This window comes from Pipra filicauda, unplaced genomic scaffold (assembly GCF_003945595.2).
Source record: "Pipra filicauda isolate LSUMZ 115617 unplaced genomic scaffold, ASM394559v2 scaffold10_size6260569_pilon, whole genome shotgun sequence".
Classification (NCBI taxonomy): domain Eukaryota; kingdom Metazoa; phylum Chordata; class Aves; order Passeriformes; family Pipridae; genus Pipra; species Pipra filicauda.
Window position 1 is genome coordinate 2,618,847 of NW_024103541.1, and position 24,510 is coordinate 2,643,356.

Consider the following 24,510-nt stretch of genomic DNA (forward strand, 5'->3'; position numbering starts at 1 on the left):
ATTAGAAAACTAAGTTCCATACAAGTCAGTTATTTGAGTTTGTGTGCTTCAGAACAGTTTTTAAAAGCTTTTATTTTATTTTTCATTAAAAACAACTGTCATTTTGTTGCAACATCCCATATTTAGTTTCTAAATCACGCAGAGATTGTACTCCAAGTGAAAAAAAAATACAGACTCCTCCGTCTCAAAATAAAAATAAAACCCAGGAAATACTCACTTTTGCATTGCAGTCACAAGAGAGCTAGCATACACTAGCTTCAATAATGTGATATGGTACACTGAAAATAACTCAGTATTTGAAAACAGCTCGGGTGGAGGAATAAACAATTCCATAGCAGTTGAGTAGCAGAGTGCTTGAGCAACCTCTGCAATTAAAGCAAATCTGAGCAGTGCAGAAAAGATGCAGTATCAAATAGAGCTTATAAACAACCCGGGTCATGTGAATTCCACTAAAATTCCTCTTGGTGGGAGCAAGACAGCAATGTAAGTTTCTTAAATATAGATTTAATTTTCACATTTCCCATGTTCTGCAAGGACATCTACAATTAGATGGCAAAACCCTGTGCCCAAGTGTGTAGGAACAGGAATCTAAACTAGGTTACTAGCTACCAGTCCATTACACAGGAAAATACTGTCAGGTCATCTGCACATTCAGGAGCTCCAAATTGTGTCAGTGGGAAAAGCTAGGTACTATGTGCTTTTTGCACACTAGTGAAGCCATTGGATTTAGGTCCCTGTTTTATAGAGAAGAAACTTTGGTCAATGCTTCTATGACATGCCTCAGATCTGCGATTTCTGGTCAATGACTGAACTGGAAATTAATGATGCACAGCACCTCTTCAAGGCCTGTTACAGTAACTATCCATTTTTCTCTGCATGAGACAGTCAATAAACATTTCTGTCTTCTTCTGTCAACATACAGATATGAAGGTTGGACTGCATGAAATACACATGGAAAATACTGTTCTGTGCCAACATTAACTCAGAAAATATCAGTATGGTGAGAGCTGTAAAGTAACTTGGCAGAGGTTCAAAATGCCAAACCCAGCATTAGTGAAGCAGGGCTGAACTGGGCACTCAGGGGAAGGGATTTGGACAACAAATTAGTTGTTTCTCCATTGCTCACTTTATACATACAATAACTGAATTTTCTTTTCATCTGTGGTGCAACTAACCTTCAGTCTCACCAAGTTAAATTGCCTTTTTACTTCAGCCCAACTTGGCTGTGAGGGCCTGTGGCACCCTTGGGCCCTGAGCCTGAGGAATGAAGGCAGCACCTTTCATAACCCAGAGTTTCAGAGAAATCTTATTTAGGTCTTAAAAATAGCTAATGGCAATTTGATTTACATATACTAAAAGCGGAATTTTCGGCTTCTCTTAGGAAAAAAGATTAATTTTTCCTTGAAATGTTTGGTCAGAGGTTTCACTGACAACGTAAGTCATGTTGTTCCAACACACTAAGTACTTGCACTCACTGTGCAGAAAATGTCTTGGATCTTGCAGCAGCCAGGAGCAGAGCAGCATGAGCCCTCTGGGAAATGAATGGGACTAAGGGAACTGGCTTGGATAGCCTCTTTGACCCTAAAAGCATCCAAGGGACCAAAGAGGTCAGGAGAAGTACAGTCACCAGACCACAGCTGCTATCCAGCCCTCTTATTTCTGTAATTAAAAGAACATCTCTGACTTGATCAGCTTCCTTAGCAATTGAGTTCTTCACTTAGCAAGTGGCAAGTTTTATACTTGGGACAAAACAATCTGACATGAAATTAAGATTTTGAAACATTTGACATTAATCAATGCCGTGTTTCATATTATTTCCATAGAACGGAAATCAACAGAAAATTGGAAGCATTTACTGGCATAGTTACATATTATCTAAACTGGACGCATCAAGTTTAATGGTTTAATGACATTTTCTTAAAATGGTGTTTGCAGACTTGGATTTTCTGACAAGATTGTTTATTAAAGAGTAAATAACAGAACTGCATGTTAATCACTTGGCCACTGACTCATAATTTTTCCATGGTAATTAATACTTAGAATTCCCCCCACTAGGAAAAGAATATATTAACATGATAAGGAGTCCTGTCTAACACATTTACTTTCATGTTCCAGAGATGCCACTGGGCAGCCTTGTATGCAAGTACCAATAATGCTAAAAATTCAGATCAGGGAAGATAACAGTGCAACCTTCCAGAGGATTTGATCTGGACAGTGTCACTGGTGACATTCTATTCAGAACCATCAGCAAGAGAAGTTACTTTACCAAAAATGTGTTTGACATGAAATCAAACATTTTATATAGTAGCAGATATTAAAGATTTAAATCAGCAAGGTACCAAATACTGCTAAATAACTCGAAGTTGTGTGGAGAAAGTCGTTTTCTTTGATGTAACTTTATTTTTAACTGAATAGAAGAACTTACATTTGTGCAATCAACCTCTGTGCTGGGTCATCCCTTCAATGTATGTGGTCTGGATATCAGAACAGTGGGTTTAAAAAGTGTTACTCAGATGAGAGAATCCAGGATATCCTGTTAAGTTTTCATACCAATGATTATGACAGGTGATAATTGCCATTTCTTAATATTTACTGAAAGTAGTGCTGTGAATTAGCCCTACAAAAAAAAACACTGGGCATTTCTTTCCAAACACTTTAATCCAAAGCTTAGATTTATGAAGGTTATTTTCTAAAGCATTAAAGCCATTTTTTTTCTCAGTAGCAATAACTGGGATACAGTTTCTTCCTACTATAGTAAAGTTATGTTGCAGGGCTTAGCCATGGTAAAGTTGGAAAAATAGCATCTGGCTTCTGTAATGTGCCTTTTTCATCAGCAAATCTTGAAAAAAGCCTTAAAAATATGCTTTTGGAAATTATTGGGATGTCAGTTAAAATAATCTGTAGTATTTTCGATATTGCATTTGAGCTAATGATAAGACTGAGAATCATGAAGGCTGGGTTCTAGATCTGCAAATGAATGTGCCTGATCATGGGCTAATTTTGGTCCCCAGCTTAAGACGCATTAAGGACAACAACATACTTGGAAGTGTGGAGTAGTAATAGTTTTTTTTGAAAAAGAATATTTATTTATAAACCTTGAAATCTTTATTTACTCTTAAAAATCTCAAGCAGCACTTTGATTTTTCCACAGTCTGTTGTGACAAAAACATTTATTTAATAGGCACTGAAGATTTTGCAAGTGGCTTTGGTAATTGCAATAAGCCCTTCCCTTTAAGCTTACTTTGAAGTAACTTCTAATTTCAAAGGGAACTGGACACCTAAATCCCTTTACAGCAGTTTCAAAGCTCCCTACAGAAATGTTCAAGTGGTGAGAATTTTTGGCTCAGTGTTTCTGCTGCAGGGCTGTGTCAAACTAGAAGACCCTTCTATTACCCACTGATTGTTCTGGCATAGCACAGAGAATGCAATATGGTAAATAATGAAAGGTTCCAATTTTCCACTGCCTCTTTTAGTCATTTATATCTGCACAGAAGAAACTTGACACTTTATTATTCTAACTCAGTAACATTTGACATCCACCTAGAGAAGACACAAGTGGCAAAGCCCAAGTCAGTACAGTCAGTGCAGAATGAACCAGCTCCAGAAGTGCCCTTCCTCTCTTCTTCCTTAGGATTTTTTCAGCCAGATTCAAAGGTGGATCTGTTGGTTATCCTCAGAAACTTTGCTATTTATTCTATTTATCATTGGAAAGTTGCATAATTATTAATAAATTCTGGTGACAGAATACTATTTGTAAGCAAAAAGAAATACATTGTAATTTTCCTAATTTGCATGGGAGCAATCTTGCTGCATGTAAAACTGCAAGCATCCATTCAGAGATATTGTTAATCACTGAATGATACAAAGCTGCCTTCAGAGATGCTCTTCTGAGAATAACTGTCTATTTTACACCAGAATTCAGTATATAGTGCATATCAAAACAAATAATACCCAAAATTCTACTTACTATTGGATTTCTGTAGCTTACAATACCCAAGCTTCCAGTAGTAAAATTATGTTGTCAGAATTAGCAGTCAAATGAACTGGGTCAGAAACTCTTCTCACAGCAAGACAAATTCTACAGGTTAAAATACTGACAAAATTCACCATTATCCACAAAAAAGAAATGTATTGATCTTTGCTTTCAGGAACCTAAAGTTAATTACTTTCCTGAAGGTTCCTACTGGGGCAAAAAAACAAGGATCACTTACAATTTATCTGAAGAGAGAAAAGGCTGACATATCTGCTAACCATGAAATTTGACTTGCACTTCCTTACAGAAAGAGGAAAACATGGATCTTTTCTCCTGAAAACTATTTATAAAAGTGACAGAGAGTATATACTTTCTGTACCCCGTAGAGTATATACTGTTGTGACTGAATTCACTATCCAAAATTCGGAATTCATTCAGTGGCATTTTTAGGAATTTTTGTTCTCTATTTCTTCAATACCATTAGGACTGTTGGTGACTTGACATGGCAACAAAGGTTAGATGGGATTAGAGTAAAAATGTATCTCCTTTTTAGATTGGGACATCTTAATTCACAGCCATTCTCTATTAACTCTCTTTTCAAGAGAAATAAAGTGAAGATGCACAAACTTCTGACTTGTTAAGCCCATCCTCTTTCAGGTAAGGAAATTTACAATCTCTACATCTGATAAGGATTTCAGTATAAATTGAAACTGGATCAGTTTTGTGTATTTTGCCCCTGACAAATGTATGTACAAATAAAACACTCAGGCAGACAAATACCCACTGTCTTCAGGGACTGAGATGTTAAAAATCACCTGTGAAATCTCTGCAGCCAAATCCTTTTAAAATTAAATATATATTTTTCAAAAGTTTTCCAAAAATTCTTCCAAAGCCCAGTTTCCTAACATTCTCTCTGGTTACCTTGATCTTTTCTGTGCAACAGGAAAGATGGTTTATAGGCATTTTGAAAGAGCTTATGAGAAGTTCAAGAACTTGAAACACTGGTATAACTTGCTATGGAGCAACCTTAAGAAAACCATTCCCCATTATTTCAACCTTCTTTTCCCAATCATTTCTGCAGCCAGAGTAGCAAGCTTCTGTTTTGCTACCTATGTCCAATTTCCACTAAAATCAAAAGCAAAACAAGCAGGATGTGGATCAGGTCATACATCTGCATATTTAGACTGAATTTCCAACTTACACTTTCCCCTGGGAAAGCTGCAATTGATAACACTGCTGGCAGGATCAGAGGAAATGTGTGTGTTTGTGTGCATAGAAAACACTATTCAAAACACTATCCCGTGGAGATTTAAACGGCTTTAATATTTTCTTTTCTATTGATGTTCAAGAACAAAACGATTGTTCCTAATTACTATCATTTACAGCATTTGAAGCTCAGATGCAGAGGTGGAGCATGTCAGCGTGACCCTTCCCACACCTCCACTCATTAGTGGCTGGAGTGAGAGTTATAATACTCAGCCAGCAACTCAAAAATAGCTGTAGCACAGGGCATAGATCTATGTAAGTGACAATTTCAGAAGCACAGTTATTACCTGTGATCATCAATTAGTACAAAACTGCACTGGGTCCTGCTGAAAGCAGCTGAAACCCTTCATGCTGGAAGATCAGATCATAGCTTTTTATTTTTTGACAGAGCTGGATAAAATACTTCATGTTTTCATTAAACCATGTCTTTACATTTTTTAGGGACTCACATGGTGGACATCTTAGATAAACAACTTTCAAAGTCCAGTTTTGATTTAAGAGATATTTGTATCCCCTCTCCACTTAATTTCAAAAATAGTAGTGGTATTAGGAATTTCTAAACTGACATTAATGTGCTGCCTTTACCATTTAAATTTTCCTCTTAATCAAATGCATGTTTGCAGAGTCACAAACATGGGAATTTATAGCTAACTTGTTATTTCAGAAAGCATTAAAAGCAAGTTAAGCGTTTGGGCTTAAAACAAAGAATGCAAAATTCCCCAAACCACTCCATGGTCATGGAAAAAAAGGACAGATTATGCTACAGCACATTTCAGCCAAGATGCCTTGCCTACCAGTGGTAAAACGCTATATTGTCTACACAAGACACAACATGACTTGAAGCAAACTACTCGAGTATTTCTGTGCTTTTTGGGAGGCAGCCAAAAATAAATTGGTGTCACAAGTTTATTGCACCATTATGAAAATCTGAGAGCAGAGCAGGCTTGGTTTGAACTCACAGTTTCAGCTCTTACTTCTAATCCCCACATGGCAAAAACTCATTTCATGTGACTTATGTGCAAGGGCTAAAGAAACAGCACAAGCTTCTGATACTGTGTCTGCATACAGAAGGGAATGACCACAGAATCCCAAAGCACTTTTCTATTTCCACTGAAAAGAAATCAGTCCAAATCCAGGTCACTTACTCTCTGTTGGCAGCACCGGGGGAAGTGTGGTCTTAGGTTTCTTGGTCTTCTTGTCAGTAGGCTTTGAGGTCTTTGAGGCATCTGCAATCAAAACAAATAATAAAATACAAACTCTATTTAAAAATTAATAATGAAAAAGCTGTCTAATAAAATGTTTGGTTTGGATCTTTCTGCAAAGTTAGAGGAAATTGCTGTCCTTCAGGATTTTAAGAAAGATTTTCTGCACGGATTTGCTTGTGAATGTCACATTCTGAAAGGCAGAAGGAGCAGAGAGGGAGAAGCCCTATATGAAAGCAGCTGCACTGAGAACCCAAGAAAGCAGCTAGACAAGAGCTGCCATCTAAGCTGATAGGTCTGTTTTAGCTGAATAGGACAAAGTACAATGTGCACAAAGCTGCATTAGGCAGTGCATGAGAAGGGAAACTTCATTTCATCCAAAACAATCCCTTGCCATGCAGTTCTTCTATTCCATTGTCTATATAATCTATACCTATTTACCCATTTGGAGAAGTAGCATTTCCTCCGTATGTTTAAATCTTTCTAAGAAAATACTGTTACATGTTAGTTCATTCCTAAATAAAAATGGCAAAAAGGCATCATAGGACTGAGGTTTGATGGATTTTATTACTTTCACAATTGCACAGCTCATATCCAGAAACTGGCTCATCACTGCAGGCTACACTGACTCTTAAGAGAGACAATAAAGCTCCCTTCCACGTGTCTCCCATATGACATTAATAGAAGGTGCAACTGTTTTTCAGCAAGGCTATTCCAGGTTGAGTACAATCAGAAGGCTGGAGCACCTCTCCTATGAAGACAGACTGAGAGCGTTGGGGTTGTTCAGCCTGGAGAAGAGAAGGTTCTGGGGAGACTTGAAAGCCCCTTCCAGTACCTAAAGGGGCTATAGGAGAGCTGGAGAGGGACTTTTTACAGAGGTCTGTAGTGACAGGACAGATGGAAATGGTCTTAAGATGAAGGATGGAAGGTTTAAATTTAGATATTAGGAAGAAATTTTTCACTGTGAGGGTGATGAGGCATGGGAACAGGTTGCCCAAAGAGGTTGTCGCCCTCCTATCCCTGGAGGTGTTCAAGACCAGGTTGGATGGGGCTTTGAGCAACCTGGTCTAGTGGAAGATGTCCCTGCCCATGGCAGGGGGTTGGAACAAGATGATCTTTAGGTCCCTTCCAACACAAACCATTCTAGTTTCTATGATTCTGTAATGCAAATCCTAACAAGTTTCACTTGATATTCAGCTTTCAGAGGATTTGTGAGTGAGAGAGCTGTTTGAAATTTGGTTACCAGAGAAAAGATGACATAAATGTTATGGAATCAGCTATTTCAGTCACCCACTTATAGGTACTAGAGCGTGAAAATTCATCTAAGTTTCCTAAAAAGTTAAAAAGGGAAGAGAGAATCTCCTAACAAACAATTCAGAGCAGGAGGCTGTGTGAGATCTCAGTTCAGACACTTGGATTCTACAGATTTGACTACTGAAGTCAAACGTTCCTCCAATCTTCCGTAAGTCCATGGTGCCAAAAGGAATATAATGATAATTATGGCTACTTGTTGAGTCCAAAAACCAGCATCTGGGATCCTAACAGCAGACTGAAGAAGGGAGAAATTTTAGTTGTTTTTTTAGATCACAATTCTAATTTAAAAATAACAGTCATCCCCTCTGCCAGTCAGACACAGGATATCAAATGGCGCCTTTCCTAAATAGCTGGAGTTTGCTGTGGTGCCATTCCTCAAAAAACTCTTCTCAGTAGCATGCCAGGAGAGAATGAAAAAGACAGATGAGGCAGCCACTGTCAAGGTAAGGAATGTGGTCATTCTGGTGCCCGATATTATGTGAGCAATGAGCTCCTAATGCCATGGGTGCCACCACCACAGTGAGCCAGACAGCTGATGTCATGTCATTCGTATCATCAGGCAATGAATACGGCATGAGCTGACAGTTCCCATGATCAAGATTTTGCAAGCCAAAGTCTACCTTGCAGCCTCCTAGAGCATGCATTGTCGAGCAGGAAACTGGAAGCGGGAAGTATGCTAAGGGAGGTTTCAGGAAGAAAAGAATGTACCTGAAGGAGATCAGACGACAAAGGAAAAATACGTAGGTGACTGAGATATTTAAAAGATGCTAGGGCAGCTCTAGAGAATTGCTGTATGCTAAGCATTTGATGATCTGATCCTTTACCACTCTGCATCTGTGGTAGTTAAGGTGTTGCAGGGTATGAGATTTTGCTTAAAGCCTCTTGATCTTCAGCGCTGGTAAAATTTATTACTTTAAATTATAGAAATATAAACAATAGCTTATCAAATATGTAATACAGATTACGCTGTGACCATAGTATCACAGAAGGTGCCATTACAGGAGCCAACATAATTAATTGTAATTTTATGTCTAATCAATTCCCTTTTCAGCTACATGAAGACCGATCTTTAGTGAGGATTTGTGGGACCATATTCTTACCTCATGTCATGTAACATTAGGAAAACAAATAATAGTTTTCTTTTCTAGACCTCCTGCCCCAAATACCACATCTGCAACACAGTTGTGAGGGTTTAGTACCCAAGTTCTATATTATTAGGCTTGCTGTTTAGTTTTGTATTCTTTTTAGTCACAATGGAAAGTCTCAAAAGTATTTAAGGATGAGCTCACCAGAAGGTGAGCTGGTAAGAAGCACATTTGGTTACTTTAAGCCCCTTAAATAACTTAAACTCCATGGCAGTTTTATAAGTCTGATTCTCACTCAACTTCACAATAAAATACTTGCCCAAAGCCAAGACTTTTTAGCAAGAGTACAGTGTCATCAGCATGACCAAGGCTGAAAATGAGTACCTCCATGTTCCAAGACTATGGCATACAAGGATGGTTGAGCTGCTAATTTGTTTATTTTTGCTCACTTCCACTAGAAAACCAAATGACCAAACATCAGTGAATGCAAAGAATTGGAAAGTTCTAGGTCGAGAAATGTGCCCTACACAGTCCTGAGGCAGACTGATACCCAGGGTCTCACACTGAATTCTTACATGCTCTCAGAAGATACATTCAACTCAGAAACAAATCATATAGGTTCAACTGACTGCTCTAAAAATCTTGTAGTGATACAGTGGGCAGCAGGAGGATGTAGATTATTCCACAAAGCAACGAGAGCCCTTGGTTCTGTACTGTCTCTCTGCTCATGCCTCTTTATGGTAGACATTGAATTATCTATTGACCAAAAAGTGCAGAAGGGAAGGGGGCGGAGTTCTTTCTTTTTTGCGTAAGTGGTTCCTAAAGGCTGGTATTGGGAAATAAGGGGGGGGAGGAGGAAGTTCTGAGGAAGGGTTTTCCTGTATCCAGTGCAATACTTACCTTCTACCACCACTTTGCAAGCACATTCAGCTTTTCCTGCTGAGTTCTCAGCTATACACTTGTATTCGCCCCCATCTTCAGGCATGGCCTTCTCAATGGTAAGTGAGCAGAGTGTCCCTGGTACAAAGGAGGGAGAGATCAAATGTTACATTGCAGTTCACAGAAACCTCAGTGCTATTAAGGAACAGAATGCATCAAGTGAGCCAATCCTTCACTACAGGTGATCTTCACTGCTAGAAAAACCTGTATTGGCCTTAAAAGTTTGACATAAAAATTGGAACCTTATTACTGCTAAATAAATAAAACCACATTGATAGATAAATTGAATCTTATTGCTGTTCCCTACGATACTCAAAGCTGTCCCTGCAGCCCTGGACAAGTTAATGGATAAGGGTAGAGAATACCCAGAACAGCACCTCTGCTGCTCTTCTTTGTCTTATAGCACAAACCAGAAGTCCTCACTCAGATGATTTTTTCCAAAAGTGCTAGTAGTTTAGGACTGTAAATAAAAGCATTACTGTCAAAGAGCCATGTGCAATATTTTGGTTCAGCCTTATCTCTACCAATCCCGTGAACATCCACATGTAAAAGTAGAACTTCAGCTTAGTGTCTAAGTTTAAAAATGCCACTGAGAGACATGGTCTTTTTGCTTGAACTATTTAATGAATAAATGTCTGGTATTGTAAAGCATCCATTACAAAGCCCAATATATCAGTGGCAATCAAATTTGTCACTCTAACAAATCCACTTCTTTTCAAAGAAAAAAGCCAAATTTGACTTAATTGGGTTTGCAGAAACAGGATGCAACATAAGCTCCGTAGTTACCAAGGGAAGCTTGGTATGACCCAAGGGAAATACGTTTCCTCTTAAAAATTAAAACTCTGTGAACCAAAACAGAAGTTGTTCCCAGTAGGTGGGGGATGAGGAAGGGAAACCTAATCCCTTATGTTCACTTGCGTTGCTTGGAACAAAGAGGTACTTTCTTTCCCAATTAAAATGCTCCATACTTTCCCCTTCCAAATATCCCCCATTAAGTGAGGGTGAATTGTGGACTTGCCTTCTCCTTCCTCACTGGAAAGCTGTGCCTGTCCACTAAACACAGCCAGAGACATTGTGCTCTTCTACCCCACCTACATCTACCCATTGCTGTTCCCTTGTCCAGAACATCTCCCACCCCCTCCACTTACCTCAGTCGCAGTAAAACCTTCCCCCCTTCCTCCATTTACCTTTCTCACAGTCTCTCCTAATTAATGACAAGATTGAATAGTTGGGTTTTTTTGTTTGGTTGTTTGTTTGTTTTTTTCAGATATCTACCCTGGTTCCTGAGATCTAGGAAAACTTCCCAGCATCTCTACTTGCCACCTTTCTCTCTATGTTAACTGGAGGCTGCCTTCTACCCTTCCAGAGTGCTTGATCTCAGGTTCCCCATCAAATGTATCCCCTGTGAGGTGAGAACTGGCAGAGGCACAGATGATACTGACCCATGAAAATGACCTTGAAAGGTCCTTGAAAAGAACTCCCCTCCATCAGAATAACTTGGGAGTTCACTGATTCCCCTTGGAGACAAACTCAGTTTTGATATAGCAATTATGCTTTTGGCATTGACATTTTCCCTCACTGTAAACCTGGATGTCCTTATTCAAGACAAATCTTATAAAAAACACTCAGATGGTTCCCAACAAATCCGGTTTGCCAGAAACACACAGGGGTTGGAAGAAAATTTTTTTCCCCCTCTTTATCATCCTCCACAAAATCAAGAAGCTCTAAATAATGACTATTTTCCCCCTGAGAAATGATGCAAAAACTATCTCAGAAGAGGAGCACTGACCCCTCACTCACATGTGCTGTGCTCAGCCAACCAGAGAGTGAAAAGAAAATCCACGTGCCTTCCCTGAGGCAACACTTCTCCATGAGTCAAGCCAAAGCCAAAAATGTCACGAGCTGCAGTTCCATTCCAAATGGAGGAGAGACACTAGAAAAGTATTTTCACAGGCATCTAGCAAATATAAATTCACATGTCTCTACTGTTTAAAGAGACAGTTGGAGAGCAAGTCAAAGATAGCTTCCAGTCTAAGAATTTGTATAAATATATGTAACGTGATTAGAAAAGTTTGCACATCAAAATCTAAAAATGCTATTGCAAAAGGACATAAACTATGGAACAAACACACATACATATGAAGGAGATGTCTGGCCACCTTCCTACGGAAAAGGAGTCTGGCCTGTAAGGGCAAGTGAATCATGAAGGGACTGGAATAAAGCAGAATTTACTTTAGTTTCTGCTGGAGAAGCTAAGAAGCCCTTCCTAAGCTTATAGAAGACTAATGTGACAGAAGGTGATTCCTCACCACTCATACTGTAGTGCTGCCCATACAGCAGTATGAGTTAACACCTCAGGGGAAACCCTTTGTTATGTGGCACATACAAAACAGAAACATCTCACCCTTACAATACGTCATTTCCCACAGTTGTACCAAAATCTAGAAGCAAATCCTAGGGTTTTCTCATGATGATCTTCGACTTGTCAAATGCACTCAGTACTCTGCTGGTTTTGCTTTTAAAATCTAGCTCTGGACAGTCTGTGTGGCAGAGGCCTTATCAGAGCTCCATTTGGCTTATTGCGCTGGGAGAAGAGTTCTCATGAAATAATGTCAGTTTTAGTCCTTCCAAAATAATATTTATATGTGCTGAATTTTAATAAAGTTATTTTGTGAGAATGAGGATGAAGGAAATCTGTTTCTTTCAAGGGCTGCATCCTTCTTCTGCTAACTTCCACCTCCCTGCAGCAATAATCTGTATCCTGTTTCCCTCCAAGTCTTCATTCTCCCCAGGAACTACACTGGAACACCACATGCAAAGTTCAAGGGGATTGCTGGGCTTCTTGCTGCCACCAGAAACAATCGTAGTAGCCCTCAGTGGAGGAGTGCAGGGAAAATGAGATAATTTGGATCATTCTCACTTATTTAGCCACTAGTTTCATGAAATTTTAGACTACTAGGACTTGGTATGAAATTGGTCAAATGATCAAGAAGTATTGGCCGTGTTGGATTGGGAGTATAGGGGAAAGCTGAGAGAGAGCATGGCTGAACCAGAAAAAAACCCCAACAGTGCAAAAAATCAGGCAAAGCTTGGTGAGATTTTATAAGGACAGGAAACTCCTCAACAGGCCTATGTTCTGTGATCTAGAGCTACAGTCAATTCCCGGGGCTAGAGGGCCAAATGTCTTTCAATGAAGTATTTGGTATTTCCTCTGCAAAACCCCTTCATGACCTGAAACAAGCTTATTTTCTCATAACTGCTAGAAAGCCCAGACTCGTTATCCCAGTTGGGTATTCTGAAATTCTGGCACTTCAAAAATCCCAGTCAAATAAAAATATTTGCTATCCATTTTGTCCCCCGACCCTCTACATTTTTGAGAACCAGGCCAAAGACCATTTTTAAACACTGTCACAAAGTGCAGGATTGGACTAAACATGAGTGTTGGAATCTTCCACTTAGACACTGGAACTACTGCAGCTCTAGAAAAGATCTTAACAGCCACAGAAACTGAGAGTGTACTGGGGGCTCTGGTTTAGATACACAAAGCCTTTCCCTTGAATTTTGAGCTATTAAAGGATTCTCTGACTTACATAAAAATAGTGCAAGGCAGTTTAAAATATCTCCAGGCTTCTGCATTCTTTCCATGAAACTCCACAGAAAGTCAACTTCAGATAAAAAACAAATATACAAACCAACAAAAAACCAGCTCCTTAGTCTTGTTCCCTGCACTGGCATCTTGCTGGCCAACCTCCTGACTCCTATTTGTGATGCAGACTGAAATTTATGCCTTTTTATTTTGTATCCCATACAAAAAAAATTACTATGGCAATATTAATAAACACTGGTCTATGAGAAATTGTACCTAGAAGCCATAATAATTTTTAAAGAAACTCATTGGCTTATAGTGTTAATTTCCTAATAAGTCTCAAATTGTCTGGGAAAGTGCTAATATGTGCTACTATTACAGTCATGTTTAAAAACGGGAAGTGGGTTGACCTGGAAAATATTGACAACAGTTACGACAAAAGCAAAAACAGGGAAAAAACTTGTGACTTTCAGAGAAGAAAAAATGTCAAATGTAATTACTGCTAATTGATAGAGTTTTAAGGAAAACAACGTAAGAAACCTACTTTCATGATTCAATGAGATTAGACATTTAACTGGCAAATATGTTGTGTAAAGGTAATTTTCTTAATCTTTACTGAAATATTTGTGATATATCACATTATAGTGCTTGTAATTATTATATTAATGACATTGATTTAGGAAGAGTTAGAGCTGCCAAAATAAAGATCTCAAGAAGGTGACAATAGGAAATCACCACTCAGCCTGTTTCTAGTGGATCTACTCTGTGATCAGACTAGAACCAAAGTTATTCTGTATTTAATCTTTGATGTAGAAGTATTCATAAAATAACATTGATAAATTTACAGATGCTAGAAAGAATGTTGGAAAGGGAAAAGACAGAAAGAGAGAGAGAAAACAGGGCAGTCCTCATAAAAAATCTCGTTTACTTGTTAAGCTGAGTCCTATTCACCCAAGAAAAAAAGGGGCTTAAGATAGTGAAAAGAAACGCATCGATGGCAGCAAGGGATGCTGTATATGCCAGTTTTAAGGTTTTATAGAGAAGTACCAAACATGAGTTCCAATGTTGTGAGGTAAGAAAGAAGACCAATGACCTCCAGTAAACACAGCAGTAGGAAGGTGACCTCCATCTCACTGATGCTGATACCAAGCATACAGTTCTACTGCCTATTTTCTAAATAGGATAATAAATCAACAAACAGCAACTGGAGAGGAGATATCAAAAAACCCCCACCAAAATAAAACAACTCTAAGTCTCCAAGGGCTCAGTGAAGTGCATCTTGGAGAGAAAGTCAGTAAGAACTTAACTTTTCAAGTTTCAAAAAGAACAGAGAGAGAGAGAGAGGTATCTTGGTCACAGAGACAAAGCCATTCTATCCAGTTAAAAATAAGTAATTGCTTTGTTTCTTGATTTAAAAACAAAACTCTCACAAGAATAGTTAGACATTGCAATAAATTACCAGTGGCTATAGCAAATGTCTCTCTTATGCTGTATTAAAAACTACACTACATGTATTTCTGGAATAAGAAAGATTAAGACAAAAATGGCAGCGTAAAGAGAAATGTAGCACATGGCACGTGACAAACATGGAGTTGAGTCAGAACTGATGCTCAGATGATCTTCCTAGCCTTAAACTTTCTGAAGAAGCTCTTTTTTAAAGTGCAAAATTCATCTACTTTCAGCAGTATATAGAGTTGTGTTAATTACACACCAAACTCCTACTCAAAGTTAATTAAAAAGAAAAAAAAAAAAGTCATGGCAGATCCTTGTTAGACTGGCAGACACAGACTTGCACAACTGATAGGAAGATTTAGGAGTTATGTTAAGTCACAAGAAAGTTGTTAAGGCATTATTGCTAATAAGATTACCAAATCTTTATGCTGCCAAGACACCTAGGAGGAAAAAAATGGTGTTTTAAAAAAGTAACGCAAACTCAGGGCATTTTCTAAGCTACACCGTCACCGCTACCTCTGTGTTTATATTAGGCAGTTCTTCTTCAATCTATATAGTCACATGGCACTTAATCTATCCAAAAAAAGCAAAACAAGCTGACTTAAAAAATGGCAAGTTTGCTTGTTTTGACTTGTTATTCACAGTGCATTTCAGTTGTCCAGTCTGGTACAGATGCTGGCTTGCAAAGCCCTTTTGCTGTTGTCTTATAGAACACTTTTTGTAACCATGCAACAAGTTTCTTGGTGGATTTTCTGTCCAAGAATGAGTCACACAGCAGGACACTATCACAGGGCACTGCTGTGCCAGTGCTATACAACTGTAAACCAAAATGGGTCCTGCTCTAAAGAGTTCATTGTGTGAGGAAACTTGTTCTATTCAGTCCTTATATGTCTAACTCCACTGTAATGTCTGCTAGAGCCTTCTTAAAAACATTTTTCCAAACAAAAATTCCCCCCATAACTTCAAACAAAGAACTCTCTCATATTAAAGTCAACTGTCTCTTAACCATGCACCACCTAACCCCTCCATAGAAATGCTCTAATTTATGAGGACACTCTTTTGTTTGTTTATTTGTTACTAACTGTAATATTTATTTTGATATTTCATTGGCAAAACCCACATTAATATCTATCCCAGGAATGTAGATAACTGAATTCTGGCAAGTTTAAAACAAGAAAAACATAAAATCAAACCATTGACAAAATTGTACCATGTCAGACTTGTTTGTAAAAGAGAGGTGGTATAAGAGTTTTGTCATAAAAATGACACTTGAAGCAAAAAAATCACTCATGCCAATCAACTGACACAATACTATTTGGGGAGTTGTTAAAGGAAATAGAAAAACAAGTACTGATGTTCATGATTTCAAAAGGAAGCAAAGCCGTATTAGTAGCTGAAATGTAAAATGGAAGGAATGGGACATGATTATTAGATATGTTGTGAATGTGACATTCAGTATAATGTTGCCCAGATTCTGACTTCAAATTGCTAATGTAAACTTAATCCTGGAATCATAGAATACATTGCAAGCCCTGGATTTACTACCAGAATACAGCACAAATACTGCATAAATATGCCTGAGGATGAAGGTCTTTTCTGGAGCAGGGTTTAGTTTTTCTTTTGCCAAAGGCCTCACCAATCAGAGATTATTCTGATCCTGGTGTTTGTATTCAGGCTTCTCCAATGGAGTAGAAGCAGGGCTAATACCCTCCCTTCTCCTGCACTCTAATGGCTAAACCACCTTGGACAGGCACTGCAAACACAGAGGAGACCTGTGAACAGCATTGTTTCTAACAGGTAAAGGGCCTTACTACCAGCTAGGACACATATTCCAAGGAAAGTTAGTTTCAGTGAGTGACTGCATAATGGGACATAGTTTTGCACAGTTTGCCTGTCCTGTGAACTTGTTTCATGCAAGTACACTTCTAAGTTTGACCTTCCTGGCCAAATATGACACTTGCTTAATCACCTGGGCATGTTCCTGAAACCAGATTTTATGTATTTATCTTTATAATATATTTGGCACCATGAGATGAACAAACTGCTGTCTCTTTTTGCCTTTTTTTTTTTTTTTCTCTTCTCTCTTTGTGGGCCAGTGGCCCATACTAAGATAAGCTAGTAGTATGATAAGAAGCAGATAGACATGTCTTACTCTAGATACAGGATTTTCCAGTATCCAACTCACTGAAGAACAAGTAAGTTATTATTTTGTGAGATACCTCTGGAAAATCTGAAAAAAACCCCTCTCTGTGGTCACCAAGAAACATCAAGGCTGCACAAAACCAGGTGGTGAAATGGCTAAGAATGGACCAGCTCTGTCCTGTTCCATAGTGGATTTTGTTGCTGAACACAAGAGGAGCAAGATCATACCAAAGAAATAAAAAATGGCTTTGCAAGATCTAAATTCACCAAGGTGAGCTAGGGTCTGTTTGCTCTGAATTCCTCTGCCTCCCCAGAGACTCAACCTTCTTTCAGCTGAGGATGATTCTAGGGGATTATCTCCAGGGCCCATTAAATGCTGCCCCAAGGTTGGCCAAGGGCACTGCTGCTGAAGGACATGACACCTGTGGGTGTGACAAAGCTGCATGTTCAGTGTTTGGTGCAAAAGATGGAAACTGGGATTTTGGCTTTGGGCTGCTGAGTACTGCATCCATTTTTATTGTTGCTCGCTATGCTTGATGCTGCTTCAAGCACTACCTATGAGACTAATCCATACAGTTTCCCTATTGAACAGTATTTCCTGATATTCATCCTGGATTTGTTATTTCTCAATTCTAGTCTGTAGCTCCAATTATTCCTTCTCCTTTCTTGGTTTCCTCAACTATGTATGTGTTCCTAATTAGGGAAAAAGAGAAAACTGAATCTCTGTGAAATCTGAAACTTACTTAAAGTATCATGCATACCTAGTTAATTACTTAACAGTTGGCATGAAAGCATCTTACAGTGGGAAAGCAGCAACTTCTCCAAGTGCCAAAGTTAGCAGGTACTGTCAGGAAAAAAACACTAAATTGACCATCATGCAATGCACCCCCTCAGCATACCAGAGGGTAAGTAATAAGGTTTAAAAAAAATAGTTCTAATCCTCATTCCATTTCTTTCCATTAAAGGAGAAAACTTACTGCCCTGTGGAATATTTCTTTCTAAGATCCTCTGCAAATACATGCAAAAGAAAGCCCGACTTTGAAGCACTGATAACACTGACTACCTAAGCGTGATACAAGTGTAACAGTGCAGATACAAGTAGAACATAAGGACAGTTTCTTCACTCCCTGCAAGAAGCTGTCCTGGAACAGTGGATTCCGTGTGCAGTGGTGACCTTTGTTCCCTACCCCAATGGCAAGCACTGCTAATGTGTGACACTCTGGACTGCTGTGACCAAGAGTCACCTCGTCCAGACAAACTGGGTGGGATAGGTCACACACCCGGCTCAGGCAGGTGGCAGAGCATTCCTGTTACTTCAGTGTAAACACAGCTACACTGGATTTTCAGCTCCACAGTACCATTTTATAGAGTGAATATGAGTTAAGGGATTATAATGGTCAATTACTCAGATTATTTCAGTCAGGAAAACAGCTTTCTGCAGTACCGTAACACTAAAGCTTTGGGATTTTAAAAGGCTCCACCATAGCTCAGAAGCTTTGATACAGACATTATGTCTATCTGATGTACTTTGATAGGAGACATGGAACTTCAGGATGCATAATTTCTTTTTTGCTCTGAACAACTCCAAGAAAACTCTTGAAACCCTTACACCCCAGTGTAAGGCAGGTTAAATTGGTTGATCCTGTCAGTTCTTTTTACAAGGACAGCATTTCTACCAGTTAGCTTTTTCTCATGTACATGGCACTTAACCTTATCCTATACAGTCCCCTCTGGTGACAATCATCATCTACTTTTAAAAAAAATAAAATCATGTTACTTCAGACACATGCCAGACACAATGCACCTGCTACCATTTCCCTTTCTCCATCTAATTACTTTGGTATCCCCTAAATGTACTATTTGGGTACCCCCACTCTATCTGAAGGCAATGTTTCTTCTGATTGCATCCTCTTTAGAAGAATGCTTATGTGTCAGTGCTTGGAACACTGCATAAGGATTCACTGGTTGTGCTGAACCATTGTGCATATTAATTTGGGTCTCATTTGGTAACACTAAAAATAGTCTGGACTGAATGAAGAAAGATTCAAAACTAGTGCAGATTCAAAAGAGTGCAGACTCCTGTATGAAGCTATAATTCTTACTGTGAACATGAACTACAATATGCCAGACAGTGTCATTCTTCAGATAATTCCCTCGGTGTTTTATGAAACAAACATGAAGTAAAGTAGTTTTTTTTGTGCTATCAGTTGTCCTCTCTACTTTTGTCCCAATGAAAATTTATTTTGTCTAGATACAATATTAACTTTTGTAAAAAATACACTGGAAAGCAGTTCTCAACTCTGATCTTAACTATGTAACTTGAAGTTGTAGTAATTTCTTTCTATGACACAACCCCTCTTTGCTTCTGTGTTTCTGATTGCAATAAAAAGCCTGAAATATTAAACATACAGAAGAATTAAATTAGAATTTGTAAACCAGCAATAATATTATTATGTTTTCAATGTTCTAAATCCTTAAAGTTCAGTTTAAATAAGCATCATGTACCAGCTCCTTAAACAGCGTTAGCAATGTAAACAGTATTTAAAAATGCAAGAAGTTCAACTTTATAAAAATTACATCTGCAGGCTGTTAAAGGGGAATCTACAAGAAATGTCAAACAATACTGTTCCTTGTGTACTCCACTGACATAACAAGAAAGCTGCATCTGGAAAGAGTTACTGACACAGGACTTACATAAAGTATCACATTACTTTTAACAAACTAAATATTATTAATCAAGAGACAGATATAACAGTGTGCCATCCAGCTGGCTTATAATTCAATTAATTTACCTTCTTGGGAGATGACAATGGACTTCGATGACTTGATGGCTTTGCTGTCTAGAGTCCAGGTGACAGCTGCCGGGGGATCAGAGGAAATCCGACATTGTAAGACCAATTTCTCACCATCTACAACTTGAGCATCCTGAAGCTTCTCTGTAAAGGAGGGTGCTGTTCCTTTGCTTGCTGGTGGTTTGCTTGCTGGTGCTTTGTTTTCAGCTTTTTTCCCAATTATTCCACCATCAACCACTGCACACCCATGCTCACAGTTTCTGTCATTCTTCTCCTCTTTTTTTGCTGCTGGTTTGGCAATGGGGGCTTGAGAATTGGGGGTCGCGTTCTGGGCTTCAGAGTTGGCGCGGGCGTTTGGTGCTGGGGTGCCAGCGCTGCCATTCTCCGCAGGTGGCTTTTTCTTTGAGCCCAGCACAGACCTGAAATCTGTAACAGCAGGTTTAGGAGGTGGCACCTTCTCTGGCAATGGGGTTTTTGGGGTGCCTTTCTTGGCCAGCACAGAGCGGAAGTCCACCTGCTGAGGACCATGGACTTTCCTCTCCTCCTCTGACAAGGTCTTGGGTTTGACCTGCCGCTGCAGGTTTGCTCGGAAGTCCATTTGCTCGGCTGGGATTTCCTTCAGTTCCTCCTCAGAAAAACTTTTGGTGCTGACTTTCTTGCCTAAAATGTCACGGAAATCAAGTTGCTCAGCTTCCTGCTGCCTCAGGCTTTCCTCTGTGTGTTCCCGAGTTTCCACTCGCCTTTTCAGCACACCTCGGACGTCTTCCTGCTCTTCTTCAGCTACTCTGGTTGCACTGCTGTTCTTTTTGAAGCCACTTGTTCCACCAAATGTTAGTTTACCATGATCTCCACCATCTCTTTGCTCTCCAGAGCTGGCTGTTTCCCTCCCACTATGATCCGAAAAAGAAAAGAAAGAGAGAGCCAGGAAAGGGGCTGGTTTAAAAATGTCAGGGAACAATCTCAGAGCAGGAACAAAATGTGTTTATAGAAGGGGAGGTTGATTAGAGGAGCATACTCCATTAGTTTATTGCATCAATGATGACTTCAGGAGCCATATAAGGGCACAAACAAAAAAGATCTTCTCTACTCTGGCTTGGTACAATGTGCTTAGCTTGTATGATGAAAACAATTTGTTGGGTCACATTTGGGGATTAGGTTGAACAGCAGCCAGCCTGGGTCTGTAAGGGCAGGGAATTAACGGAGCAAAAAATAGAACCCACCCATGCAAGTCCCTGGGAAAAATACTCACTCTCTGAGCATTTCTGCTGTGGAAGCTGAACTCTCCCGCAGCATCAGAGACACCTGGCAGCTGCATTCTCCAACTTGGTTCCTGAAATATTTAAGTGAAATCAGAAAAGCAGAGGTTTCTCCCTCTGTAACTAGCCTGAGCTAAGTGATTGTTTATTGTACTAAAGCAGCTCAAACCCAGTGTGGCCTCCTGCTTTCCTATGCCCAGCACTGTGGTGGTGGACTGAGTGGATCTGGTCCCCTTATATTTGGAGCCAAGCTATCTCAAACAGCTTTTACTGATTTGTTGCTATCTGCACTGGGAACAGCATACTCCCTGAACAAAAATCAAAGCAATTTACAGCATGAAACAACTGCAAACAAACGAGCTAAAGGAAAATAAATACAAAAGCTGGAAAATCAAGTCAGAGGAAGGGGATATTTTGCAAAGCTGAAAATCTTTCCAACCATGCCTACTGTTTATTTATTCAAACCCAAGCCCTTAAGTTTTTTAATGTTAAGATATTAAAAGCAGGGTCTCATTTCCTTCCCTCCCCCCTGGCCCAACCAATCAGCAAAACCCATCTACATGGATTGCTCCAGCCTGTACATGTTTATATTAAAAAACATAAAAGTGTCACCATATATGGTGCTGAGTACTTATTCTTCCTTTTGCAGAGGAATACCATGGATGCCTTCTGGAAAGGGCTCCCATTAAAGAATTCATTTAAAGTGCTCCCCCCTCCCCTGCAGCTCCCTCCCTCCCGCAGATATATATCATTCTTCCAGCCCCAAACGGCTCTTCTCCGCTTAACACAGGAGATGCCAAAAGCAAAATTTAACTCCCCCAGGGCAGCAGTTGTGTAACTGTTGCCACCACTCCCCTGACTGCTATTAAAAACCCAGACTTGAACTGATTGAGGACTAGAGTTCTCTTTTATTAGTGAAAATACTTCTGTCCTTCCCAGTTTAAGTATAAGCTTTTGAATGGACCACAAAGTCCTGGATGATTTTTCTTTTTCGAATAAAAATAATTCCTGCTACTGAAAACATTTCCTGGACATGAGCAAAACACATGTGTGTTGAGGGGGAGGAATGGAAGAGAGGTAGGTTTTCACAGCTGTGTTTTCCTTTAAAAAGACTTGCTAGATAAGAGCACCTTCAAGTCCACTTAGCCCTGAAGTTTAAAACATGGACTCAGGACTGCCTTTCTGTTGGCTTGCCATCAATATGTTGTCCTGCCTGTTTTTTAAACTGCATGGAAATACATTCCTAGATATGTTACTGTTTGGGTGATAAAAGTATAATTTCACTCATTTGTAACTTGCAGTAAAGACACACTGTAGGCAAGATCATTAACACAGATCACAGAATCACAGATGCAGCACAAAGTTTTGACTTTATAACAGCAATTAGTGCCATCACCTTTTCAGAGAGATTTCTCTTGCTTTCTGTTGTTTTAGAAAAAGAAACAGTGGATCAGCCTAATATGAAAATCAAGCCTTCAACACCACAAAGAAATCGGTGGGTTTGACCAAAGTAACTGGGTTGCAAAGTAAAGGCCCTGCTGGTAGGAATGTATCTTACTTGACCTTAAGACCATTAATAACAAGAAACCATAGAAATATTTCCAACGCTTTTATATCCAGTAAGTCAGAACATGTACACTAGAAATTATTATTGAATGCACTCCATGAGGACAGCAGTGAAAGCCACAACCCTTATTTCCTTCAATACAAAAAACTAGATAACATCTGAGTACCAAACATAAATTGTCCAAATGGCAGGAGAGGATCCAAGTTAATGCAAAGAGTAGTTAACTGAGCCCCGTACTGGAGACCTGCCATTCTTACTTCCTCTTATGTGTGGCCTCCAGTTGGAAGCAAGAGAAGTAGAAAGAAGGCAAGACAAATGGAAAGATAAATAAAAAGAATAACATGTCATGTCCTCCCAACATACTGACTGGCATCCAATGATGGCAGGGTACCAACACTGCTGAAAACCTGTTGTCTTGAAACAATGCATTTCAAATTGTCCCCTGTTGCCACTATTGAAACTCATGGCTTTTTTTCCTGCTCCTCAGAAACTTTTAAGAAAAGCAGATACACTCTGAAACTGCTCATTCACCAGTGCTGTAGTGCTGTTAGCAGGTTTTTGGTTTACCAGAAGATTCCTCCTGTTCAGGACTTAAAACCAATCCAAAACTGACAAAGGAGAAGCCATGCATGCTGAAGTATAGACAATTTACAGCATACATCAAATAGTGAGGCACCACTGCTCAGCTTCTGTCATGACCATATGGCAAAAATATTTGCCCACAAGAATTGTGTCACCAGTGGGAGAGGTTAAAGTAACAGAGACAGCACTCTCCCAGGAGAGGGATTTAGGGTTACTGGATGTGGTCCTGACCACTGTGAAGAATAACAGCATTTCTGCAGGACCCATTTCTGCAACGCATCCTTCCCTCTGCAAATTCTTCACTTATGCAAAGAAGCAAATAAGGAAAGCAAAGTAAACCCTTCTGAAGTAAGCTAAGTAAGCTATTTTTCACAGGGTTTGGAAAATAAAGGAGGGGGTAAGAAAGCCGGAGAGCATTTTGTTCTTTCTATTTTTAAAACTTTGGGAAGCGCTTACAAATTACGGTAACAGTGGGACACACAAGTACCTAGATGGAAAAATTATTCACAAGGTAGTTTTTTGGTCTTAGTTATAATTTCCAATTCAAGTGAGTGGCTGTGATTCAAGTGAGTGACTAGACTACTGGATACAAACCTTGAATCTGTGTCTGATTCATCACATCCCTGTTCAAAAGTGTAGCCTCCTCAGGGCAAGTCCTGCTCCCACTGAAATCAAAGTGAGGATTTTAGGAGCAGAGAGAACATACTGTTGTCTTCTGAATTCAGTGGCAGAGTCTATAAAGGTAAGTTAAAAACATTGACCTACCTTGGAAATCACAAAATGGAAAAGGAGAAACAAGCCAAGAAAAATTAAGAAGGACTGGGGGGTTTAGATGCTAAATTCAATCAAGAATAATTCTGGAAGCTTGGTAAATATTTTTACATTTATGCAATTCTAGAATCTAGGCAAGGCAGAGATGCATAGGGGCACTTAGAAAAGACAGAGCTTTGCAGTACACAAGCACATCTTCAAGTCTTTCACGTCTCTGCTGTTTTGAATCTTGGCAATAAAAATATTACTTGTGTAGCTTGAGCTTCTCCATGTTGGTATTTTATCAGCAAAACCCTAAACACAGATAGATCTTAGTGTCTCTGTTATTCTGGAATAATGATAGACATGGATAAAACCTATGCTTAGGAGCTATGCTGTAAAGAAGTGCCTGGAAGTGTTGACTTTTGCAGGACTGTTCTGTAGAATACTCATGCACAGGACTTATCTTTAAAATGTCAAGGAATAATAATAATAATAAAAAAACCCACCAAAAAAAAATAAAACCCCAGCTGCAAAGCCTGAAGCAGTTTTAAAAATAGCTCTCTGTCCTATTGTGGGATCAGTTTTCCCTGGAATGGCTTTT

At 39.2% G+C, this 24,510-nt stretch overlaps 1 protein-coding gene across 7 annotated transcripts in view; it reads right to left on the reverse strand.

The window, feature by feature from the left end:
- MYLK (myosin light chain kinase) overlaps positions 1-24,510 on the reverse strand; it is a 201,432-nt gene that overhangs the window by 52,451 nt on the left and 124,471 nt on the right. For all 7 annotated transcript variants that reach the window (XM_027714929.2, XM_027714928.2, XM_027714930.2 and 4 more), the window contains 4 exons: positions 21,001-21,081; positions 19,752-20,641; positions 9,741-9,857; positions 6,385-6,465 (listed from right to left, as the gene is read on the reverse strand). In XM_027714929.2, the coding sequence (XP_027570730.1) occupies positions 6,385-6,465; positions 9,741-9,857; positions 19,752-20,641; positions 21,001-21,081 (1,169 nt within the window). The remainder of the gene's footprint in view (positions 1-6,384; positions 6,466-9,740; positions 9,858-19,751; positions 20,642-21,000; positions 21,082-24,510) is intronic.